Here is a 25,974-nt window from a genome sequence, read left to right on the forward strand (position 1 = left end):
AAAAAAATACTTGTGGGAAAATGCAAGAGGCTGTGTTTAATTGTTTTCAAGTATGTCCTCTTTGGAAGTTTGGTTAAATAATTTGAGTGCATGTCAAGCCTGTAAAATTAAATAAACTACTAGGAAAATGTAGATTTACAGATGGGCTCAGAAGTTTATGGATACCCATTATGGGCATGAATGTGTATGGAAATGTTAAAGGGGTCATATTTTGCTAAACCCACTTTTATTAGTCTTTGGTTCATTTATTTGTGTATTTGGACCCTAATAGTTCAAAAAGATTGAATTTGAACCCTCCAAGTGCTGCAAAGCTATCTTTATATTCATTTTGCAAAAATGAAGTGGATTTCTACAACCTGATTTAATTCCTGCTTAATTCATTACGTTGTATAACTAGTTATGCTACAACATTGGTGCATATAAGGTCAAGACTTCCAACGAACATTTGTCCGAGTACGACATAATTGTTTGTCAGCAACAGTGGTTGTAGTCCATACTGAAAATATGTCCAAACTTCGAGCCAGTTACCTAAAATGTTCAGCTGTTGATTGAACGGGACAGAGCAGCACAGCCAACAGCCTGGAGTGGGTGGGGCGTGAAGTAGCTCATGTGCATTTAAAGGGCCAGCGCTCAGAATGACCTTTCTGGTGTCGTTTCTCAGAAATAAGGTTGAAGATGGACCTGTGGAGTTGAATTAATGAAGAATTCAGACCCAAGCATAGCATTTACAGTTTATGTAGACCACAGGGAAATGTTTTAAAATGCATAATTCCATTTTAAAAAAGCAAAATATCACTCCTTTAAGGTTTAAATGACCTCTGTGAACTTTGTTTTCCTGTAAATGAATAATTCTACCCTGAAAAAAGACAGTTTGAAGAGAGGATGGTATTTAGACTAAAGACCATTAGAAATAGCCTTGTACCTGTATCAAAAAGTATTGGAAATTACCTTCAATGCTAATTCACAATAGTGCCATTCAGAGTTTCTAATACTGTGCTTGAAATGGGTTTGGGCAGGGGTGTACAATCCTGGTCCTTGAGAGCTACTATCCTGCATGTTTTAGAAGTTTCCCTCTTCCAGCACACCTGACAGTTGTTATCAGACTTCTGCAGAGCTTGATGATAGGCTTATCATTTGAATCAGGTGTGTTTGAAGAGGGAAACGTCTAAAACATGCAGGATAGTAGCTCTCGAGAACCAGGATTAGACACCCTTGGGTTAGGGTAAAGATTATTACATAACTAATTTCACAAACCAAACAATGGAGGAGGAAAAGGTTGTCAAAACTAATCATTTTTATTTTTTGATTTCCTTGATCATTATGACTGTATTACAACTCATGGCAAGAATTTCTGCAAGAATTAAAAAAAAAATCCATTCATTGAATAACATCAGTTACTCTCACAGGTCTATTATACACCACAGACACTTTTTGCACCCTCTGGAGACCCTCGAGCCAAAACTGCACACTTATGTACGACTTATAAAATCATCATGCATCAGTATTTTATTCTACTTTTTTTCTGCACAGATCTCTTAAACGACATCAAAACTACCAAATGTTGAATAATTTTCACAATTTCATTTTAAATACCAGTTTGAGTACATGATGCTACTTTTTTTATTAAAAGAAAGAAACACAAAATATGAGATATTTTCCATATAATAGTGACATCAATAATAGTGACATCATGTGTTCAACTTGGGATTTAATGGTTTAAAATTCTGTAAATGATTAAACATTTGGTAGTGTTGAACAGAACTGAAGTGGTTTTAGAGATTTATGTTGAAAAACCATATTGTTGTTTGATTGTGTAGCAGTTTTTTCTGCATGTACATTTTTGGCTAGAGGATCTCCAGACGGTAGTAGATTAGAAGGATGCACAAGACTAGACTAACTAGCTAACGTAGATTTATAATTTAGATTACTAACTGTACACTTGAGCTATGTCAGGCTGTGTTTTACTTTACTTCATTGGTGTATTTGTATTTAAGTAACTAATCTAACTTTGCGACTTTGAAAATATTTAGGTGGTGACTAGGGCTGTGTATTGGCAAGAATCTGGCAATACGAAACGAATCACAATACTAAGATCGTGATACGATATATCACGATATATCATGATACTGTTTAAAAGGCAATTTTTTTGTTTGTTTCTTTTTAAAAAATGATTATTTCCTGAAAGAAATGAATTACACCAGAAATATGCACAAATACTAAACACATTTTTATTTGATCACAACAGGATCTAATGTTATATTACAAAATTTTCCTCTGTTAAAACTTAAATTATGTTTTACAGACATTACAGTTTAAGATCTTGTTCAAATGTTCATATTCTATTAGTTCAGAACTGACATCATAACATTATTTTTGTGCAATCCCAACAAAGGAACTAACATCTGCCTCTCTCAGACAGTAAAAAGTGCTTTTAGAATGCTTCAAATAACCATTACTTAATAAAACAGTGTTAAATAACAATAAATAATATATAAGCAATAAAAAAAAAAAAAAAACCTCCACCATATCTGCATTTGAATAAATACCTAAAAATATTGATACAGTACTTTTTAATATTGATACGGTATTGTGAAATGAAATATTGCGATATATTGCAGAGACGATATTTTCTAACACCCCTGGTAGTGACTGGTGGCTAATGTGACTAAGTAAGCTGTCAATCAAAATGTGATGTAGACAGGTTTCAGAAATGAAACAAAATGATATGCGTGAAGTACATTTTACACAAATTGTAACTTTACAGCATGTCCATAAGGTGTCTTTACAATTTAACATTTTTATTACAAAAGCAAATGAATAGACAAACCTGTGGAAATTATAAAATAAATAAAAAGTTGATATTGAAGGGTTTTTTTGCCTCATTTAATACACCTCTATATGGACACCATTAGTTGCACGAAGCACATCAAGATGGTACTGGATTTGTTTCGATATGGGCTGTATCATAACTAGCCTCGTCAATGCTGTCACTGGCATCGGTAATCTTTTCCTTCAGGTCGTTGATGTCGTGTATCTTTGTTTGATACATGATATCTTTAACAAAACCCCATAGAAAGAGATCCAGGGGAGTGATATGTGGTGAACGAGGTGTCCAGGAAATTGGGCCATCCCTTGAAATGGAAATGTTTGATTTAAGAACCCACTAACATGCAGTTCCAATGTGGTGGTGCACCATCTACCTGGAAAATGATGGTTGGTTGAAGGTCATCCAGTTGTGCCACATATTCAGTCAAAAGGTCATGGTAAACATTAGCAGTAATGGATCTCTGGTTGAAGAAACTTTGATAATCACTAGTCGCTTTTCTAGTGACCCTCAAATTGCGCAAATATAACTTGTGCATAAAAATTTACCTAATGGAAAAATGACAATTTCGCCAAAAGTTTCATTTTTCGATTAAAAGTTTTTGCACTGGCAAGAGGTGGTTTTTCAGGTGTAGCGCAAATGATATATCACGCAAAACTGCAATGGAACAACCTTTTTTTCGCAACTAGAGTCAGGTGAATTAAAAAAACGGATGTTGACATACGTTACAACAAGCGAAGAAGAAGAAAAATGTCGCAGTATGTGTGGACACACCAGGAAACTCAATCATTTTTTAATTTAGTACGAGATAGAGGGGTAATATATAATAATAATGAATATATCTGTAGATCAACACCATATTTACGTTTGTTGCCGTGTTTATGGAATGACTTCTCGTGTCATCTAATAATAAATAAACAAATCACTGCATTTGTGATTTAATGAACACTTCTGTATTTTTGACATTTATGTAAATAACGGTAAAGTTTTGCACAGATGTCCAATGGAAAAGTGACTACTGAGTACATAGAACAAATCCATTAACATACCTCATCAGTTGCTGTTGTAATAAATGTTTTGTGGACACCCTGTATTTTCGCTAAGTCTCTTGTAAATGGTTAACAAGACACTGAACTGTGATATCAGGTGTATGTGTTTTTACTGTATGATCAACCTGAGGGCCCTTTTCTGATCTTTATCTTAACAGTCCAAGCTGAACATGGAAAGTTTGTCCAAGCCAGAGTTGCTGATGCTCTTCAGCGTCCTGGAAGGAGAGCTGGAGGCCCGGGACCTGGTCATAGATGCTCTAAAGGTAACTATAAGTGCAGCTGAGCATCTTTATAATGTGACTCACGGTGCAGAACTGTCCCCCCCCAATATCAACACTGCCTCCCGTACTTGAAAAGTTTAAATCCAAGTGGCTTTGCTGTCAGGTTTAATTCATGTCACTTAAAATGAAATCCAGCAGTGACAGTTTTTCACAGCAGGAGAAGTAATATCAAAGTGCTGAAAAGAAACAGCTCACATGTCCACTGTGGACACGTATGCTTTATATTGGCCACGTAATGGTTACTTGTGAAAAGTGATACATGTATTTAAGTATACTGAATATGATCAGTGATGATGACAGACGCTTTTGTGAGCAGTATTTTTGGGCCCTTTGACGCTGATACAGCTACTGTTGTCTATTAAAGATCTAAAGCCACTTTGGGTGGAAATGTGTTGGTTACAGATATATCATTCATTCCGTCATAGTGTTATTGGAAGTGTGTGTCTACTCTACTATAATAACAAGTTGGCACAAAGGCTCAAGATGTAATTTCTGCTTCTTTGTGTCTCTCAGTTTAGATGATAATAAAAGAAGCAGTAGCAGATGATTTGAGTTTTTTTTTTTTTTTTTGAGGCAGAACTCATGAGATAGCCTAATGCGTTAAAGATTTAGTCACATCATATTTAGTGACATATTTTCACATTACTGTGTAGGGGTGTGTATTGGCAACAATCTGGCAATACGATACAAATCACAATAGTAGGACCACGATACGATATATCATGATACTGTTAACTGTTTTTTGTTTGTTTTGTTTCTTCTTCCAAGATATTATTTCCTGGGAGAATTTAATTATACCAGAAATATGCACAAATACTAAACACATTTTTATTTAGTCAGAACAGGATTCAATACTATATCACAAAACTTTCCTCTGTAAAGTCTAACATTTCTTACAGATAAATAAAAATAAAATTACAAGTACAAAACACACACACAAATAAATAAATAAAAATATACTTACAGTCATTACAGTTTAAGATCCTGCTCAAATGTTCATATTCTATTATTTGTGAAAAGAATGCATAGTACACAGTCCCTGAATCATCCAACATCAACATTATTTTTGTCCAATCCCAACAAAGAAACTAACATCTGCCTCTCAGACAGTAAAAAGTGCTTTTAGAATGATTGAAGTAATCAATCAAAATAATGATATCAGTTAAAAAAAAACTATATCCATGACAATTCTACTTTTTTAATATACAAACAACAGAGCAAAATACCCATGTGAATATAGAAATAAAAGAGCTTGCAGAGTATTCTACTGAAAATTCCTTTGATTAATCGAGTAATTGGATAAAACTTATTTTTGCTTGGTTAAAGAGCAATCATAAATACGCAAGAGGAAATAAGGTATTTCACTTAATAATGAAGGACCAGTTGGTTTCCTTTTTTTTTTTTTTTTGATAATTAACAGTTTTATTTCTTACATTCAGATTGTGCATATACAACAAAATGTATTTTCTTGACTAGAAACATTTCCAGAGAGGCAATTGCAAACACAAATACAAATAAATAAAACACAAACAAAAATAAATAAAACACAAATAAAAATAAATAAAATTTAATTACTTTCAACTTAGTATTTCTTGTCAGTATCAAAATATAAGTCATTAATGAATTAAAAAAAAAAAAAAGGCATAAACATTGTTTTTTTTGCTGAGCAACTGAACTTTGGCAGCTATAAGTTTCAGAATTTACATTTTAGACAAAACAGGAATGTGTTGTGGCATAAAAGAGGCAAGAACATTTGAACAGGAACTGTGAACGAGTCCATGCATGAACAGTTTGACACATTTCTGCTATATTGAGGAGAAATCAAGGCAATGGACCCCACACCTCATCTGTCTGTCTCATAACCTATAACCCCCCCCACACACACACACACACACACACACACACACACATCCAGTTAATTGATGATTCGCTTCATTTTAGCAGTAGTAGTTGGATTTTGCCGAACTTAGGCCGTGACAAGGTAAGAGAAAACTTTCAGCAAGCCATGCACCATTTTGGCCGTGCTTTTGGAAAATTAACCATGCAAATCACGGGTGCACGGCTCGCTGCCTAAATCTATGCTTGTCATAATCGTGATAAACTACCCACACATTTGACAATACCCATAATAAACAGAAACCTAGCCCTCCGCAGGGCTAACGTTATGTTAATAAGGTACATTAACGTTAGTCCCATGGATTTGCCCTACGTTAATTTTATTTTATCTCGGGTCCTCCGCTCCATTCTGGGTGTCTTATGAGAAGATGCTACATTGGAGATGTGCTGTTGTGGTATGGAGGGGCTGTGTTACAACGGATACATGACACAGTGTTTACTTTGCTGTTTAGTCTGAAATAATTCCACACTTTTGACATTTTCTTTTTTATCTTTCTTTTTTCTGTCTTTTTTTATTGTATTTTTTTTGTCTTTCGTCATCATTGCTGTATTCACTTACCTGTCTTTGCTTCCATCATCCCGCTGGTTCATCCGAACACCTCCGTGTCCTCCGTCATCTTCCTTTGCGTGAGTGACGCAAGCGTGTTGTGCCTCATAAAGTAGTCCGTGCGAAATGCCGTGTTTTGAGCTTTACAATTAAATAAGCGATTCCTCGAGGCAGAGAAAATTCCTCGATCATTTTTTGTAATCAAGGTACTTGAATAACTCGAGGAATCGTTTCACCCCTGATTTTAATGCAGAAATGTCAGGATATCAGTGACAATAATTAACATTTACTGACTCATTTGCTGTACGGAGGGTATTTTGCTCTAAGTTCAGTGTGTGCCTTTTGAGAATCTATTTGAATCCTCTGCACTGTTGTGTTAAAATACCATAAGGTGTACTTTTAAAGCTTAAATAAAATGGTTGTACTGTGGTGAGGATGAAAATGAACCATATTAGAAATAGTCACAGTGACAAACCTAGTAAATCCTAGTCTGGCAGGATTAATGCTGACTTTCAGTTAAGGGATTACCAGGTTATTTCTTCACACTTTCCTATACTGTGCTGTGTTAGTAGGCATGAAAAGTGTCTTCTAAGGTACAGTTTTGTCTTTAATCAGAGTTTTAAACTTACTTCAATAACGGTGTTATTGTGGCATCACTTTGAACTGAATTAGCTACTTAATAATGCGGCTTTTTTTTAAAACACACTCATTTCTTTTTACTCCTCATTAATAGTTGCTGTTTGCTAATGTAAAATGCGCCATTGAAAAAACAGAAGCATCTGTGGATCTAGAGCGTAGCCATCTGAAAGAATCTACTGCTGAAATGTTCATGTGTTGTGTCTAGACCGCATTCCTACATCTCCCGTGGGATCTGGCCATCTAAGGCAAGAAGAGTTGCAGCACACCGGGTGCCTGGTGACTCAATATGAGTGAGAGTAGGAGTGAACAAATAAACATTGACCTTAACTGGAGCTTGAGGGGAATGTGGCTGTACTTCTTTAATGGCTCCACTAGCACACACTGTTAACCCATTCAGGCCTGGGATCAGATCGGTGCTGTAATATCTCTGACCTGTGGGATCATAAACTGGTATATTCTGCAGTCTCAACTGAAAAATCATTACTCTGTAAACTCCTTTCCAGCAGTTAAGAGTTTCAGATCTTATTACTTCCTCTGTTTTGCAGGATTCATGTCTTTCCAGGGTTCCCGCAGGGTCTTAAAAAGTCTTAAAAGTCTTGAATTTACAAATCTGCATTTAATACCTTAAAAGAGTCTTTAAAAGGTATTAAATTTGATATGGTAGGTCTTAAGTTATGTTGCCATAAACTTGTTCGCTGTATTGTGTTTAAATGTGTCTGGGAAATGTCCAAGCTGCAAAGAAAGTAATGTTAGTCTACTCCATTCCAGCCGTTCCAATCCAACAATTTATATTGAAATTGGGAACCAATTATCGCGAACTTTGCAGCCCTTGGTGAGAAATGATCACAGAACACTCAGCCCAACACAGTCACAAATTTTTGCCAGTATGGCCGTGAAATAGGCTGTGAAATTGGCATTAAATTCTGTTCTAAGTAGTGTTAAAAAGGTCTTAAAAAGTGTTCAATTTAACTTGTGGAAACCTGTAGGAACCCTGTCTTTCAGAATAAAGAACCATCTCATACCTTGCCGCTTTATTACCAATAAGGAATTGGCAATGTGAAGTTCTGGCTCTAATCCTCACAAGAAAGCAGCCTGTTATCATGAAAACATCACCCCATAATAATTATTGTATTTAAAGAAGTAGGGCCAGTCATGTTGGTTTAAATTAAAGTGTTGCCACCACACCATCATGTGACAGATGATTACCGAACCCACAATCACCCTAATCACATCATAGTGTTGGGATATTTTACTAAACTCCATCACATGCTAAATTGCTTTGTTTCCTGGCGTTCTTATCTGCACACATCTGGTGAGTCCATAAGACCTAGCAATGTAGTCTCTGTCCTCATCTTGTGCACTTCTTCTCCTCAGGATGTATTTTAAGGACAGGATATGGGGTTAATTGTGTGGTTTTTCCCATAGATTTAATTATGCAGAACTATCAATGGCATTCTGACTATCTGCTGCATTTTTCCCCCTGTGACTCACTTCTGCAGCTGCTCACTTCTTCCCTCACGCTGAGGCTTTTCAAAAGGAAGTTCAGTTTTTCTGGCAACGCTCGTGTTTTGGCACACAAAGTCCTGCAGTGATCCAGGAGTCCCTTTGCTTTGGGAAGGAATACAAGTCTTTAAGTTCAAAAGGGACTTAAATATGGAAATCAGTCTTTAATTAAAGTCAAGTTCACATGGTGTGGTTAACTCCAAATGGAGTTACTTCAGACAAATTCACCTTGTGTGTAGTTTAGCCACGGGGCAGGACTGAAGTAGAGCAAAAATAGGTGTATTTTAAAATTCACAGTGCATTTCATAACTGAATTTAGCAACAGAGATTATGTTTTATCCACAGTCCTATCATCAGATTTTTTTGCAGAGCATTTCAGATGCATTCATGGGATATTAGAGAATCTACCAACTGTTTTAAGCAGCTCTGAAACACACAGGAATCAGGAGTAAGAAGGTTGTATCTTATGTTACATTCCTTCTCTCAAAATTATACAGATCTTGTCACCAACGTTGGAAGACTGAAAGAGTACAGGCATGTGTCAGCAGAAGATAAACTGGTTTTGAACCACTGTATCCGTGGCATAAAGGCAGTTTCCAAAGAAAAACCTGCTGCTTGCCAAGAACTAAAGCCAGGAGACAAAGGCTGAATAATAGAGGTAGACTATGATGCAAGACAGAGTGGATCAGGAACATGTACAGTAAGATTGGGAAGATTTGGGTGTAAAGAATGAAGTAATGCTAGAAATGGGCTTCCTACAATCCTGCTTTTCACTTCCTATAGCCTCTTTGTGGCACTGGAGGATTGAGTCAGGCTCAGACAGCCTCCCTTTGTGTTGGGGAAGTGTGGTTCTTTCTGTGCATTGAAGGGAACTGAAAACAGGCAGACCACCAGAGAGACAGACAGACAGAAGAGACAGATAGACAGAGACTGTCTTATGAAAATCTACGGCCAATTATCCACTCATGGAAATGTGTGCAGACTACATAAATAGATAGAATAACAGAAAAAATAATAAATCCGTGGGATTTGTGCGTTTTAAAAATGCTTTTCCACTGGATGAGTAATGGCTTTGAATTTAACTCCTTCCACTGTCGTATTTCTACTTGTGTGCTGCTTCAGTGACTGAGTCAGCCTCACAATATACCCTTGAGCAACATAGGTGTCAAGAATGGAAACCATGATCTAAGAGTATTTCATCTTTGACTGTAAAGTGACACATCAGAGCACTCAGTACTGACGGGAACAGGAATGGGCTGCAGGCCAAGTCTTCGGACACACTTCTCTTTGAAGACTTCCTCTTTAAAAAGAGATATTCATGAAACCAGTCTTAACAAATTGACTGTATAAAATGTTATTTGGGTGCTTTAGTGTTATCGTCAGTGTTTGTACAAATAGGTATGTTACGTTCTAGTAAAGCTCCAAGACCTGTCTTTCCTCACAGCAGGTCAATCTGAAAATAAGAGCTTTAATATGGACGAGGAGGACTGTGCATTGTATTGGCCTGATGCTGTGTCCTGCTTTGCATACAAGACTGTCCTCGAGGTGATAAGTGGACACAAAGGCTTTGTGTAACACCCACATTTGAGAGACATTTTTTAATTCTCCTGGGCGCCCTGTGTTTTCCTGTTTTACCCCTTGAATGCTGTTTGATCTGTCTTCACACCCCAATTCCTGGTGGACTGGATCAAATAACAGCAGCAAAGTTTCACAGCCCTGCCCTCATCTGTCTGTGCCAGATGAAGCACTACCATAGAAGATGACAGTTGGAAAGCCTGTGATCCGGTATGAACGCCATTTGGAGTTAGGCTCTCTGTCTCAGTCTGTCCACAATCTCATGATATATTTTTAGCTTACCGGCCGATAGGCTGTAAGCTGTCGTCGTCATGCGGCCTCTGGCGGCGTCGTCTGTCGTCCGTTACAAAACTTTCAGTCGTCTTCTTCTCCAAAACTACACTTCCGATTGACTTCAAACTTGGTATACAGCTTCTATGTGATGATGTCAACAAAAGTTAGTGAAATTGTTTGAATCCGGCTCTGATTCTGGATTTGGTGCAACTTTGAAAAATTTCCCCATTATAACACATAGGAAGTGCCGGTAAGCTACAGGGCCATTGGTCCTATTTTTAACATTAGCAAACTAAAAAAAAAAAAAAAACGTCTTCATACATGTTATACAGGCATTGCTAATTTGGCTTGCTAAGGTGGTATTTTGGATTATTTGCAGCAGACATATTTTTGAAAGCTGAGATTTTTCTCTGTTTGTGCCAGTTGTTTTCATGACAATGACGGGCACGTGCACAGAAAATGAAGGTTTCTGAAAACTCTGGCTTAAGTGCAGATTGTGGCAATTCTCTGTTTTCACATTTGCGTGTAAACAGACAGAAACGGAGGTTGTCGGACAGACATCACAGTTTTCAAAGGAAATATTCTACCACTTCACGTGCTGACACAGTATAGAGGGAAAGGATGGAGCTGATGAGTGAAGTTAAGTATTAAATGAGAAAATAAGGAAGTTTGGTGCTAACAAATGGTAGCATCTTAGCTAATTAGTGCCCACCCCATCTGCTTAACAGGATCTTTGTGTATTTACTTGATATAAAATAAGGCTTTGATGAGGTATTTCCACATTGTCATACTTCATATTTAGTTTATTAGTCCTTTATCTGGCAAGGCAGATTTATTTGTGTAGCACAATTCATACACAGGGGAATTCACGGTGCTTTACAAAAATGGAAGACACAAGTTCACACGATTACAATTAAAACATAATCAATAAAACATGAATAATAATCAATTAAAATAAAGTAAAAGAGATGGTAAAAGGCTGATGATGTTATTGATTTAATATGGCTGTTAAAGTACATTAGAAAAGCAGTTTGTGATTGTTACATGTCTCAGATTTGTTTGTACCCGGAACCAGGAAAACTACACCTCCATAAGTTCATAGCAGGAGTAACATTTTGTTGTGATTCTTCTGAAAATGGTCAAGTGTGCACAAGGTTCAAGGTTGGCTACGTGTAAAGGTAGCTTTATATGAGGTACTTATCTGAAATCAGTGTTTTACTTCAGAGGTGTATACCTGCAGATGGGGGTAGTATGTCAGGTCATATTATCTGCAACATTAAATAAATGCAGTATGATCCAGTTTTTCATAAAAGATCAAACATAGGCATGCAGTGTGGGAGGGGTTATGGTATACCTGTGTGCTAAGCTGCAATGCCCACCCACACAGCCAGCAGCTGAAGGCTCTGTAAGGACAGAGAAATGGCTGAATAATGCTCCGCAGTCTCATCCACACTCTAGACTACACTTTAAACTTCTAAAGTAATCTTGGTATCAGTCATCACGAGCTCTGTCCTCACCCTGCCAGAGAGGATACTGTTCTCTCTAATCTCTTGATCCTCTTTTGTTGAAACCTCACTAAGACACATTGCCAGCTCTGCTGCAGCCCCTCTCTCACCCTCTCTCTCTCACTTCAGCTCCTTTTCACCGCAGACCCAAAGGCATCTGCTGGACCTGAAAAGTCTTGCTGCTATTATCCCTCCTTTGTCATGAGTTAAACAGAGGACAGGTCTGTCTCAGCCAAGGCCTGGTCCAAAGCAGCTGCCCTGCTAAAGATAGACACAGACACACAAACACACACACCATCTGTTGCTCCTTCCTCTTGCATTTTTTGTGCATTTCCTGTCCCTCTTTTTTTCTTTCTTTTATGTACAGGTCATCAAGTACCCTTTGATTTACAGCTCAGATGTGAGAGAAATGACTACAGTTGTTAAATAAATGTATAAGGGATGACGAAAGCCTGAGCTGAGGTGTTTTTATACCAATTAGACAAACAAATCAGAACTTATTTCTGTAATAGTGGTGTAAAAGCGTGCACTTATGTGTTGTTTGCAATTCAAGGGAAAAAGCAGAAATGGTAAGAAATGTAGGCTATCCTCATAAATTAACAGAAATGGACAGAAGCAACAGCTGAGACACAGATGAGTTTTAGAGTCTGAGATCCAAGAAGAGCTTTAGTTTTTACAGCAAAGCTAAAACTCTTTTACAAAACATGTGTGGTCACATGTTACTAGATTATCGATCACTGCCCCACTTATGGTGGTTTCCACTCCATGGACTCAGCCCTGTTCACTTTTGATGCCTATTACTTCATTTGTTCCACTGCAGATACAGCACCTTGTGGTGTCATAGCAACGCTGCATGACAGACTGTTGATGTCATCAACACAATGCAATACTTTGTCTTCATCAGCCTCATCTGACCACTGAATGTTTTTGTCAGTTGCCATATAATCAGTCATATGAGTGAACGTGATGATTCTCTGACTAATCACTAGTCTGCAGTGTTTTCAAATCACCTTTTGGTGATGTTTAACCTTATAGGAAGGCACTACCAGAAAAGCAGCAAGCACTATACCTACCTTTTGCTCAAAAAAAAACAAAAAAAGTACCTAGCATTGACTGGTATTTAATTTTTCCCCTTTTACCTTTCCAGGCCCAGCGTAAAGACCTTTACATTCAAGAGCGCTATGGAAGGTACAACCTCAGTGACCCCTTCCTGGCTTTGCAGCGAGACAGTGAGGCTGTTGGGGGCCACAAGGAGCAGGGCTATTCTTCCTCTACCTCCAACCCTCTGGTGGTTCTCAAACTAGTTGTGAGCCACTGCAGGAGGATGCAGGAGAAGATGCTGGCCCAGCTGGCTGCAGCTGAGAGCAGGCACAGAAGGGTGGGTATCAGAGTGTCACTACAGGGGAAGCATGGTTTGTTCTCTTGCAGACTTTTAGAAATGAATAATAGTCAGCAAAGGATATAGTGGAAATATTTTTTTTTTTTTGCCTAAACAATTATATTAATTATAAAACCCAACACTGCTGAAAAATTGTAGTATACAGTTGGCATATAATTAAATTTTTAGCTCACATTTTTAATTGTTACCCACTTTAACACCTCACTCATCCAAATTGTAATTTTTAAAATTTGTATTCCTTACTCTCTGTCTCCCCCATGTGTTCATTTTAGGTTATTGCTGATTTAGAGGAGGAAAAGCGGAGGCATGCGGAGGACACAGCAGAGGGAGATGATGTGACCTACATCCTGGAGAAGGAGAGGGAGCACCTACAAAAACAGGTACCCTCCAATGAAAATAGATCAGGGGGGTTGGTGGAGTTTTGGAAATTCAAGTTCCAATTAGGACTGAGGAAATGATGTAACAACCAGCATCCCCACCCCATTTCACCATTTTGAACTTACAGGTGCCAACAGTCCCATAGCAACGCATTCATTGTTTTTCTAAGTTGTCTGTAAAATCTGTCTGATCGAAGATGCCTGGGAGAGCCTGCTGCATTAAAAACTGCTCCAGTTACTCCTGTGATTGACTCAGCAAACGTAGAGACCCGGAAGTACATTATTTTCGGTTTCCGACTAGTTTAATGCATTTACACTTACCCACACTCTAAGCAGGCCATCACTAAACTAGACTCGAACCCCAGTCATTTCACAGGTACATGTAACAAGAATGTAAGAAGGAAACATTAAAGACACTAGAAGCACTCGGAGAGCACAGACCTCCGCCAAGGCTGATCAGTGCCCCCCCCCGTGGGCCCAAACAGACAAACAAACAAACCCTGGCAAAAACATAACCTCCTTGGCGGAGGTAATAAACGATGTTATCTATTGATTTTGAAACAATGTTGATGCATGTCACCATCACTACCCCCTTGATTACAACACGTAAACATTGCACTATCCACAGGCTTAGCTATGCCAGCACCACAGTGTTTTCATCAGACTTGTAGATCGCCAAACCTTGAACCTGGCCACAGTAAAACTGTTCATAGTTATCCGGGAACTTGAGGCTTTTGAATTCTTGCACTGTGTAGTAACTTATGCAGAAAACAAGATAGTTAACAAACTGCATGTGGGTACAGGGTGGCAGAGACTCAGGATCCCTGCACCAGTCAGACGTCGGTAGCTCGTAGGGTTTATATCCTTAATATCTCTGATCTTCTCCAAATACCTTTGCTTAGCAGTCACGTTGAGCTTCTCTCGATAGGGACTCCTTGCTTTCACTGCCGCCTTATCTGTTTTTCTTTATCTTAAATCTTGATTTATACGGCTCTTTCCTGTGCGTCTGTGCTACGCAGTTGCCCATAGCAACCCATAGCTTGTAAGTTCAAAATGATGCAGCCTTCCAGATATGTCACGTGATATGAAGTATGTCCTCATTCCTAATAGAGTAAATGTCAACTGTACTAACTATCTGATAAGACTTAATTTATCTCCATAGTTGGAATTTGAACGGAGCCAGGTCAGAAGGCTGGAGAAAGAGCAACGGCGAATTACCGACCAGCTGGAGGAAGAACGGGCTCAGCACAAACAGCTGTCCTGCGCTTTGGCCAAAGAGTGCAAGTGGGCGAGTGCTAGAGCTCTGGAAGAAGGACATCGACTGACTGAGCTCAGTCGGAAACTTGATAAGGTATTTGAACTTTACACACAAGTTTTACAAATTATTCAGCTTTTTCCTCAGAATACTCTTCTCTGTTGTTTATCTGGTGCAGCGCAAATGTTAGGACTGGTTCTAGACTCATAGTTTTTGTTGTTTAGGAGAAGGAGGCTTGTCAGGCTCTGAAGAAGGAGCTGGAGGATGAGAGGAGGAGGGCACTGAGGATGGAAGCCAGGGTTGAGGAGCAGCTGGCTGAATTTGACACGGAGCGAGAACAGCTTCGCTCACGACTGAAGAAGGAAGAGAATCACTGCTGTCAGCTTCAACAACAGGTATGAACGCACAGTCACATGGAAACAGAACGCACATTTTGTGTTATATGATTACAGTGGAAACCGCTTACAGTGATTACAACAGACGAGAATGCCTGAGACAGAATCATTCCACACAATTATTGTTTATACTATTTTGCATAGCATTCAACAATAGGAATTTATTTGGAATATGAAAGGACGTAAAATTAACACTGTGAGCAGACACGTCACCATAAAACAATAAACAAATCATTAGCCTCATAGCATAATTGCCCAAGTCCTACACTATATAGAAAAAAGTATTGGGACATGTTGATTTCAGGTGTTTCTTTTCTAACAGGGGTCTGGGATACAAAACAATAATGACAAATATGTTAATGTGGTTTTATATTGTGATAAATATCATATTGATTATTATTATTGATGTTTATATCTCAAATCAGCATGAACAGGACATCTTACAGCTGTAGCCATGATGTGTTCTAATATTTTTGTCCATATAGTTTATTAACATCAATATTTCCTTCAAGTTTAATGTAGATTTTTCTTCCTAAGTGAGATGTGAAGAAAGCAGATGGTTAGTTGTGGTATAAAATTATTATTTACAGTCAGAGCATGAAAAATATTTTAGAAATTTAGAGGTAGAACAATTAAAATAATAGTAATAAATTAAAAACAAAAAAAACAAAAAAAAGCAAACCACCGAAATCAATGTTGAGAGAAATTAAGTAAGTACCATCTGTTAGGCATTTTGGAAGCAAAGATAAGAATAAAAAAAAAAAAAACCAATGCAATGATATTTATCCCAATATAAAACTATATTATGAAATTTGTCATTATTGTTTTGTATGCCAGACCCCTGTTGGAAAAGAAACACCTGAATTCAGCGTGTCCCAATACTTTTGTTCATATAGTGTATGACTTAGGCAATTATGCGATGAGGCTAACAATTTGTTTATTGTTTTATAGTAACCACGTAGTCTGCTCAATGTTAATTTTAGGTCTTTTCATACTCCAAATAATTTTCTATTGTTGAAAATCGTGGTCGTCTTGACACTTATACTGCTAAAAATGATTAGAAGTAGCAGTACTCTCTATTCCACTCTATTGTTACTCTACTCTGCTCAAACAGTGAGAAATGGTCATGACACAAAATGAATGAGTACATGGAAACGCTCCTGTGGTGGAAGTCAGGTGGATTGATGAAGCCTGGTCATGTAATGCCCCCGAGCACCCCGTGGTGAGGGAAAGGTAGAAGAGTTCCCTGAGTGAGGACAGTGTTAAAGTTGCCATAGGTCAGTTCCCATAGGTCAGTTCCAATTTAAAAAGAGGAACGTGGTTTATGAAACTGCACAGGGAGGCTGCAGAGGCAACAGTTAGGCTACTGCTGCATTCATGTCATTAGGTTTGTTTTCGTACAATGTCAAGTGAATGTGAAGAAAACTTTTGAAAAGTCACAAAAAGGAGAATATGACTTGTGTGCATTTCTATAAACTGGTTTGGGGTGAATAATCCTGTTGTGGTGCATGTGGCTGTAGACTACAGATAAGGAATAATTCAGTCTCCTCATCACTCCACATGAATATCTGAATATCTGGGAAGATGTAGGGAAGATATGAGTAAGATAAAAGAATTGGAATTTAAAATTAGGACACATGAAAGGGATCTAGCAGACAATTTTTCAAACCAGCTATATCAAAACATTTGCAAACTTAAATTCGAACTTCAGGAAATATATAATAAAAAAGTAGAATATGCATTGTTCAGGTTAGGGACATCCTTTTATGAGGAAGGAGAAAAAACAGGCAAGTTGCTGGCCAATCAGTTAAGGCAGCGTAACTCCTGTAATTTAATACCAGCCATTAGAAAAGGTAATATAACAGCGACTGACACTAAACAAATTAATGAGGTGTTACAAAAATATTATGAGGCACTTTATACTCCTGATACATACCCCGATCTCAAAGCATTAACAGACTTTTTTACTAATATGGACCTGCCTAAGTTATCTTTTGATGAGATAAAACTGTTAGATGGTCCTGTGACAGAAACAGAACTACGAAAATCTATATTAGGTATGAAGAACGGGAAATCTCCTGGGTTAGATGGGTTCCCTATAGAATACTATAAACAGTTCATAGATATCCTAGCCCCAGTTTTAGAAGAAGTATACAATGAAGCATTTGTTTTACAATCTCTTCCACCAACTTTCGATGAGGCTTTAATAACAGTCATCCCAAAAAAGGATAGGGATCCATTACAACCCTCAAATTATTGGCCTATAATTTTACTCAATGTAGACTGTAAAATCTTAACCAAAATTGTAGCGACTCGTTTAGAGGAAGTTTTGCCAAGTATTATTCACACAGATCAAGTAGGCTTTATGAAAAATAGATCATCAACAGATAATATGAGAAGACTACTGCACTTAATAAGTCTGAATAGAGAGAACAATAGTCTTATTGTTACCCTCTCCCTTGATGCAGAGAAGGCATTTGACCGGGTCCAGTGGGATTTTTTATTTGCAACTTTGTCAAATTTTGGGTTTTCGTCTGCATTTATTACATGGGTAAAAATCTTATATAATAATCCTAAGGCATCGGTAATAACTAATGGTGTTATATCGCCCTTCTTTAGTCTGAAGAGAGCTACAAGACAGGGGTGTCCTCTCTCACCCTTGTTATTCAACATTTTTTTGGAACCACTGGCAGTCAACATAAGAGGAAATGCAGAAATAAGAGGTATAGAGGGAGGTGATAAACAACACAAATTGCTGCTTTATGCAGATGACATTTTGGTCCTCTTGAAAGACCCAAATCATTCAATACCCCACTTGATGGATACAATACAATCCTACTCAGATGTATCAGGATATAAAATTAACTGGACAAAATCCGAAGCAATGCCAATATCTGCGATTAGTAGTGAAGATATAATGACAAAATTTGGTTTTAAGTGGATACCAAAGGGAATGAAATATTTAGGAATTAAAATATGTAAGGAGGTGGAAGAAATGCCAAATTTAAACTTTGTTGCAATCTTACGAAAAATAAAAATTAATTTGGATAAGTGGAATAAAATAAGGTTGACATTGTGGGGGAGAGTAAATGTAATTAAAATGGTGGTTTCACCACAGTTCAATTATCCTCTTATGATGCTGCCAGTAACAGTGCCCCCTTCCATTTTTAATCAATATGACACACTAGTTAAGGAGTTTCTCTGGGACGGGAAAAGGCCCAGGATCAACCTAACTAAACTATGTTTACCCAAGGACAAGGGTGGATTGGGCTTACCTGACCCAAGACTGTATTATATCTCCTTTGAGATAGTGAAACTGTCTTTACATTGGACTGGCCAGTATCATTTAGATTGGGCCATTATAGAAAAATCTTTGTCTTTCCCTTTCACACCCATAGAGCTCCTCTCTCAAAGTTCAGCTAGAATTTCCAACTCTATTATGTTGCATTCAAAGGAAGTTTGGATGAAGATGCACAAAATGCTTAAATTATCTCATTATAAACAACTATATTTACCTCCGCCAAGGAGGTTATGTTTTTGCCAGGGTTTGTTTGTTTGTCTGTCTGTCTGTTTGTTTGTTTGTCTGTCCGTTAGTGTGCAACATAACTCAAAAAGTTATGGACAGATTTGGATGAAATTTTCAGGGTTTGTTGGAAATGGGATAAGGAAGAAATGATTAAATTTTGGTGGTGATCGGGGGTGGGGGGGCCCACGGGGGGGGGCACTGATCGTTAGTGTGCAACATAACTCAAAAAGTTATGGACAGATTTGGATGAAATTTTCAGGGTTTGTTGGAAATGGGATAAGGAAGAAATTATTCAATTTTGGTGGTGATCGGGGGTGGGGGGGCCCACAGGGGGGGCCACTGATCGTTAGTGTGCAACATAACTCAAAAAGTTATGGACGGATTTGGATGAAATTTTCAGGGTTTGTTGGAAATGGGATAAGGAAGAAATGATTAAATTTTGGTGGTGATCGGGGGTGGGGGGGCCCATGGGGGGGGGCACTGATCGTTAGTGTGCAACATAACTCAAAAAGTTATGGACAGATTTGGATGAAATTTTCAGGGTTTGTTGGAAATGGGCCCCCCCGTGGGCCCCCCCACCCCCGATCACCACCAAAATGTAATCATTTCTTCCTCATCCCATTTCCAACAAACCCTGAAAATTTCATCAAAATCTGTCCATAACTTTTTGAGTTATGTTGCACACTAACGGACAGACAAACAAACAGACAAACAAACAAACAAACCCTGGCAAAAACATAACCTCCTTGGCGGAGGTAATGAATTACCCACTCAGTCCTGATCTTAACAGTCTGAAGGTTTTATGGGAAAAAGACATTGGGGTTATCTTTGGGAATGAGGAATGGATGAAAATAATTTCACAATGTGGTAAATTTTTAAAGGAAGGTAAAGACAAATTTACACAATATAAAATATTACAAAGATATTATTGGACACCTGTAAGACTGAATAGATCAGGTCTGATGAATAACTCATTGTGTTGGAAATGTCAAAATGATAATGGTACTCTGATCCACTGTTTGTGGGAATGTCCAATCATCAAACGTTTCTGGATAGTTGTAATTCATACTCTAAACTAGAAGCACTCGGAGAGCGCAGACCTCCGCCAAGGCTGATCAGTGGCCCCCCCTGTGGGCCCCCCCACCCCCGATCACCACCAAAATTTAATCATTTCTTCCTTATCCCATTTCCAACAAACCCTGAAAATTTCATCCAAATCTGTCCAGAACTTTTTGAGTTATGTTGCACACTAACAATCAGTCCCCCCCCCCCCCCCCCCCCCCCCCCCCATGGGCCCCCCCACCCCCGATCACCACCAAAATTTAATCATTTCTTCCTTATCCCATTTCCAACAAACCCTGAAAATTTCATCCAAATCTGTCCATAACTTTTTGAGTTATGTTGCACACTAACGGACAGACAAACAAACAAACAGACAAACAAACAAACCCTGGCAAAAACATAACCTCCTTGGCGGAGGTAATAATTGGTTGAACAGAACTGTGCCACTTTGTCCAAGGCTGTGTTTATTGGGTGAAAAAGGACAGATAGCTAATGTATCAAATAAAAACATTTCTGTTATTATGGTTGGGGTTTCAGTAGCAGTCAGGATTATTCTTAAACACTGGAAAATACCTAAAGTCCCACAGTTTAAAGAATGGGTCAATAGGATGATAAAGACTGCTTCATATGAATGTATGCTTCATAAGGTCAATAACAGGGATAAAACCACAGCACCAGTTTGGGAGTCATTCTGGTCTTACATAACTATGACTGACAGTCAGCAGGATGATAGTTGAACTACTTCCCTCATGTATTTAATTAATTAACTAATTACTTATCATTTTAATTTAATTTTTTTATTTTTTATTTTTTTCTTTAAGATCTTCCACGCTTTGTAGTTTGTTTGTTTTTTTTTCTTTTATGTATGTACAGAAGCCCTCAATGTTATTGTTATTATTAAACAACACTGTATGAATGTCATGATCCAAGTGAAAACTCTAATAAAAACTTGAATTATAAAAAAAGAATATATCTGGGAAGATGCAGCAGGCAACTAATCAGTCACGTGAGATAAATGTCAACTACATCAGAATATAATCCAAAAAAGGTGTTTTTCAATTTCTTTGTTTCTTTGTAGTTTCTATAAAGGAAGAATTTCCAACAATTGCAATTACATGTGTCAACCTAACCGATAGTGAAATATGTAACACCTATCCCAAAAATGAATGAAATTTGCCTTATTATCACAAATAAAGCTGAGTATTTTACTGATCATTTAATCTGATGATTAAATGATTTTAAAACTTTTTTTACATGACAAGTTTTATATTTAAACATTACAAACATTTTTATGCATAGGTAAATTCATTAAACTACTACAGACTCCTTCACACTCCCAGTGCATAAATTTACCTTTCACTCCAATCTGTCTTTTAATCTCAGCGGTAACTGAACAGTTTTTGAGAGCTTCTATCAGATGGTATGACCACGTGTAGTTTGTATTACTGACAGTCAATACCTGTGACTATTTACAGTGTGATTTAACCCAAGAATGAATGCTGATTGTGCCCAATTTTGCCCTTACATACTAAAGTCTAAACATAGATGTTAGTCTGTCTTATAGATGCGTAACATGTTAATGGTTCAGTTTTAATAATCATCCATCTTTTGTGATCAATTAGACAGGTGTGATCACTATAAGTGGTTTCGACTTATACTTTGTGTCTTTACAGTGTATCTTAACTGAATCTGCATTTGTAAAGTAGTTTCTTGTTAAACCTGACTGTCAAGGTTTGTGCTCTGAATAAATATCTTCAGGTGGAAGAGCTGAGGAGGAAACTGGAGGATGTGAGTATTGTCACAGTGACTGACGTTCCACCATCAGTGGAGGAAAAAGGAAAGGAGTGGGCCACTAAAGTTCCTACTGGACTGTCAGCTGTAACCAGCATGAAGACAGAGGACAGTGACGAGGACAGGAAGAGTCTCCCTGCACCAGTGAAAGTTAATGGCCACCACTGTCAAATGGAAACCAACGGGCATCATTCTCCAACCAGTGCCCTCTCTGGCAAGATCTGTGTTCAGAATGGAAATGAAAATCCTCTCATTCAACCAACCCAAAGCCCCACCATGCCTCCTCTCTCACCTTCTGCTTCTCCTGACCTTGCCAGACGTCCACACGGAGGTCCAAGCCCTGGTAGCTACCAGTCCCCGTACCAAGCCGGGATAAACCAGCGCTTCCACGCCGCTCGACATAAGTTCCAGGGCACCGCTGAGCCTGATCCTCAGCCCCCGTGTACCCCCCCAGCCCTCCCCCTCTCCCCAAAGGAGCAGTCCACTGTGTCCGGTTCCCCCTCCTCAGACACCAGCCCCGTCAAACAGATGGCCCGGAGCACCGTCACCCAAGTCCTGTCCCGCTTCACCAGCGTCCAGCAGAGCACCACGCCAAAGCTAACCACCCCAAATAACTCCCCCTTCGGGACAGACTACCGCAACCTGGCAGCCCCTTTGTCTCCGGTGATTGGAAGGGCAGCAGCAGCAGCAGGAGTGGGACAACAGGGTATTAGATCACCCACAATCCCCAGGGCAGACAGGGGCAACCCTCCACCCATCCCTCCTAAGAAGCCCGGTCTGGCCCAGGCCCCTCCCTCCCCGGCTACAGTGGCCTGGTCTAGCGCCCATTTCTCTGAGGCTGCTCTGTCGGGCAACTGTGGCCTCACCTCTGGCCAGGAGGGAGTCAAAGAACTGGACGTGGTGGTTTCTTCGAATTAGACTATCATTTCATCCATCAGACTGATTAGACAGCTGCTGCTCTGCCCACGACATAATGGTTTAGTCCACATCTGGTAATGAGTGAGGTATATTCCTGTACATTACAGATCCTATGCTCATTTTAATCGAGGTCCCTTCAAACACTGTTATTTTATTTATTACATTCTTCTCAAATGTGCCCTGAGGCACAATTTGGGTGAGATTAAGATGCTGATACTAACCATTTATAGTTGATATTAACTACTTTTATGTGTATGTGCCAATACTGTAAGTTGGGCACGTCATCTTGTATAATAAGTCAAATTTTTAAAGGAAACTCATCCATTTAGCACAAAGGAGTTTTATTTTTTCCCTTTACTTGGTATTTTACTTATTATATAACAAATAACCGTCAGACCAAATATAACAAGTAGTCCTTGGACCAATGTACATATACTACATAGTATATGTACATAGTGTGCACTTGGATGGACTGTAGCTATTGTTTTTATAGAAATATATATTTTGTTTATAAATGTTCTGTAGTTATTAATGTTTAACACAAGAGATAATCGTCAGTATTTGTACGGGCCTTTGTTAGTGTCATATAATGTTTCATAGTTATGATTTAAAAAATGTTAAGACTAAATGCAGTTACTGTACAGATCGTCGATTAAGGATAGTGTTTTGTATGAATTTCATGCCTTGTTATCAATAAGAAATAAGATGGTTATACAGCCTCACAATTATTTTACAATCAGTCATGGCAGTGATTAATGACACAGTTCCTATGTTTATCGTTCCCTTTTCCAGATCCTTTACAGAGCTGTATATGCTGGAAATTTACAGATGAAATAAATTAATCCCAAAGCTGTTGTTGTTTATTTATGTTCTTAGAGGAATTAACAGTAAATTGAGCCGTTGTCACACTGTGATGTCATGATACTGTAAATAATCAGAAGTAATTGCACTGACAAAAGTAGTTAAGTAGACCTACAGCTACTTGTGTTTAAAAAAGACATTTTAAGTACAGGCTCAAACTATAAAAGTAAATGGAGGCTTTTTTTTTGTATCTGTCTTTGTTTTTTTTTTTTTTTTAAATCCTGTGCCATTTTCATCTTCTGATGCTAGAATGAAGGAATGAGCACTAAATCTAAACCAAAACTACAGCTTTTACTTTATCAGACAGTTATGTTATTTTCATCTCATTTGTCACTTTGTTTTTGTCTTGTTACACCGTTCACATTTATATCTTGTTTTCCCTTGTTACATCTTTTCCAATACTTTCCATCTTGTTTCATCTTTCATTGACATTTGAGTGTGATCTCAATCAAGGGATCCTGTAACACCGTACATATTACACAGTAATAAAAAATAAAAAGCAATAATTTATCTCAAAGGCATTAAAACTAAAGTAGCAAGTCTGTCTTGAAAAAAATACTCTAAGTACGGGTCCTGGAAATCTTTAGTAGAATACAGTATAGAAGTATTTGTTCTTACTCCCCACCTCTGAATAACTAGTTGTAAATAACAATCACATACTACATGTAGATCACATTGTTGAAGCCATCGTATGGTGTTTTGAGTCAGTACTGTACAGCTAGGTGTTGTCCTCTAGAGGGCAGTATTTAATAAGTAGTCACAGTAAATGTGAAGCCTCATGTATTGAGACTCCTTCCCTATTTCTGTGTCATCTCATTCTGTATGTGCAATAGACTTGGTATGGATCTTTCCTGTTTTTTACCCCTCGGCTGAGGGGTATTGTAATCGTTGTGTCATCTGTCCTTCCATCTGTGTGTCTGTCTGTCCATTCAATGACATAATTGCATTATCTGAAGAGCGCATTGACATAGCTGCACCACATTTATACTGTGAATGCACCTTGGCATGGAACAGAAGCCTATTGAAAATCAGTGACTTTGACCTACTTTTTCAAGGTCAAATGGTGACATGTCTTTTCAAGGACATAATTGCATTATGTGAAGAATGCATTGACATATCTGCACCAAATTTTTACAGTGGATGCATCTTGGCATGGAGCAGGAGCCTATTAAAAAGAGGTGATCTTGACTTACTTTTTCAAGGTCAAATGGCTTTGTGCAGTTATAATGTCTGAGTACTTTCATATATAAATATGTCTGTAATAAGTTTTACACAAAGACAATCTAATCTAAATTTTAGGGCAGTAACTTTCAACAGAATCTTACACTATATTTGACCAAGGGGGATTGAAAGTGTGCAGCAGGTAATGTAATGGTTTTGTGGAAGTGGAATAATTGGCAATGTAAGAGATAAGTGGTAAAAGAATATAAATAATATTATAATAATCTAAGATTTACATTCATTATTTTGTCCATCAAACAAAAGAAAATTACAAAAATGAAACAATATATATAGTATGTATCAGTTTCCTATAGCCAAAGATGACATCACCCAAATGATTAAAATATGTGCATATTAAAAAGTTCCATTTTGTCTAATTAGAAGAGATAGTTGCCAGTCTTTTAATCTGCATTTATTTGCAAGTGCATGCTCTTCTGAACATTTTGAGTACAGATAAAATGTCAGATAAAATCCCCATATGTGCTTCTTTGATTTCTAGTTAATATCCTATATTACCTTTCTAAATTACTTTTAATGTAAAAATTATTATGTATATACAGTGTAAACCCAGGACACTAGTTCTAGTACTAGTAGGCTGATTATTCTAGCATTAAAAACAAGAACAAGAGATGTTATGAAATCATTAAGGTGGCTCTTTTTTGTGCCCTGTGTTGTTTTAACCGTTAACAGAGCTCATTGTGGTATTTTAAGTGATGCAAGTTAATTGAGAAAACTTGGATGTGTTGACTTGATAGATATTACGCTATATGTCTGTCAACAGTTGCTGTGGATTCACATAAACACCACAAATATTTCCAAAAACATGCTGTGAAGGCTCTCTGCTGCAATGAGTGACCCCTCCCTCCTGGTGGTGGTGGTGGTGGGGCAGCTGGTTAAGGGGTCGGGTCACCCCTTCCCTGCTCAGATCACCTAATTAACATTGCAGTGAAGAGCTGCATCCCAAATCTAATGCAGGCACGTCTGGTCCTCCAGCAAAGCCCCGTCTCTCTCAGCCTCCATAAACACAGGCTCAGGTTGATGAGCTGTGAGGGGCCACGTCCTAACTGCTGTCACTGC

The 25,974-nt window shown here is 38.1% G+C and overlaps 1 protein-coding gene across 1 annotated transcript in view; it reads left to right on the plus strand.

The window, feature by feature from the left end:
• LOC115419271 (CTTNBP2 N-terminal-like protein) overlaps positions 1-23,672 on the plus strand; it is a 31,389-nt gene extending 7,717 nt beyond the window's left edge. The window contains exons 2-7 of the mRNA XM_030133946.1: positions 4,032-4,136; positions 13,240-13,470; positions 13,764-13,871; positions 15,031-15,219; positions 15,348-15,518; positions 21,865-23,672. Of these exons, the coding sequence (XP_029989806.1) occupies positions 4,032-4,136; positions 13,240-13,470; positions 13,764-13,871; positions 15,031-15,219; positions 15,348-15,518; positions 21,865-22,815 (1,755 nt within the window). The 3' untranslated portion in view covers positions 22,816-23,672. The remainder of the gene's footprint in view (positions 1-4,031; positions 4,137-13,239; positions 13,471-13,763; positions 13,872-15,030; positions 15,220-15,347; positions 15,519-21,864) is intronic.
• The last annotated feature ends 2,302 nt before the right edge of the window (positions 23,673-25,974 follow it).

The sequence above is a fragment of the Sphaeramia orbicularis genome, chromosome 5 (assembly GCF_902148855.1).
Source record: "Sphaeramia orbicularis chromosome 5, fSphaOr1.1, whole genome shotgun sequence".
In the NCBI taxonomy this organism is placed as follows: Eukaryota; Metazoa; Chordata; class Actinopteri; order Kurtiformes; family Apogonidae; genus Sphaeramia; species Sphaeramia orbicularis.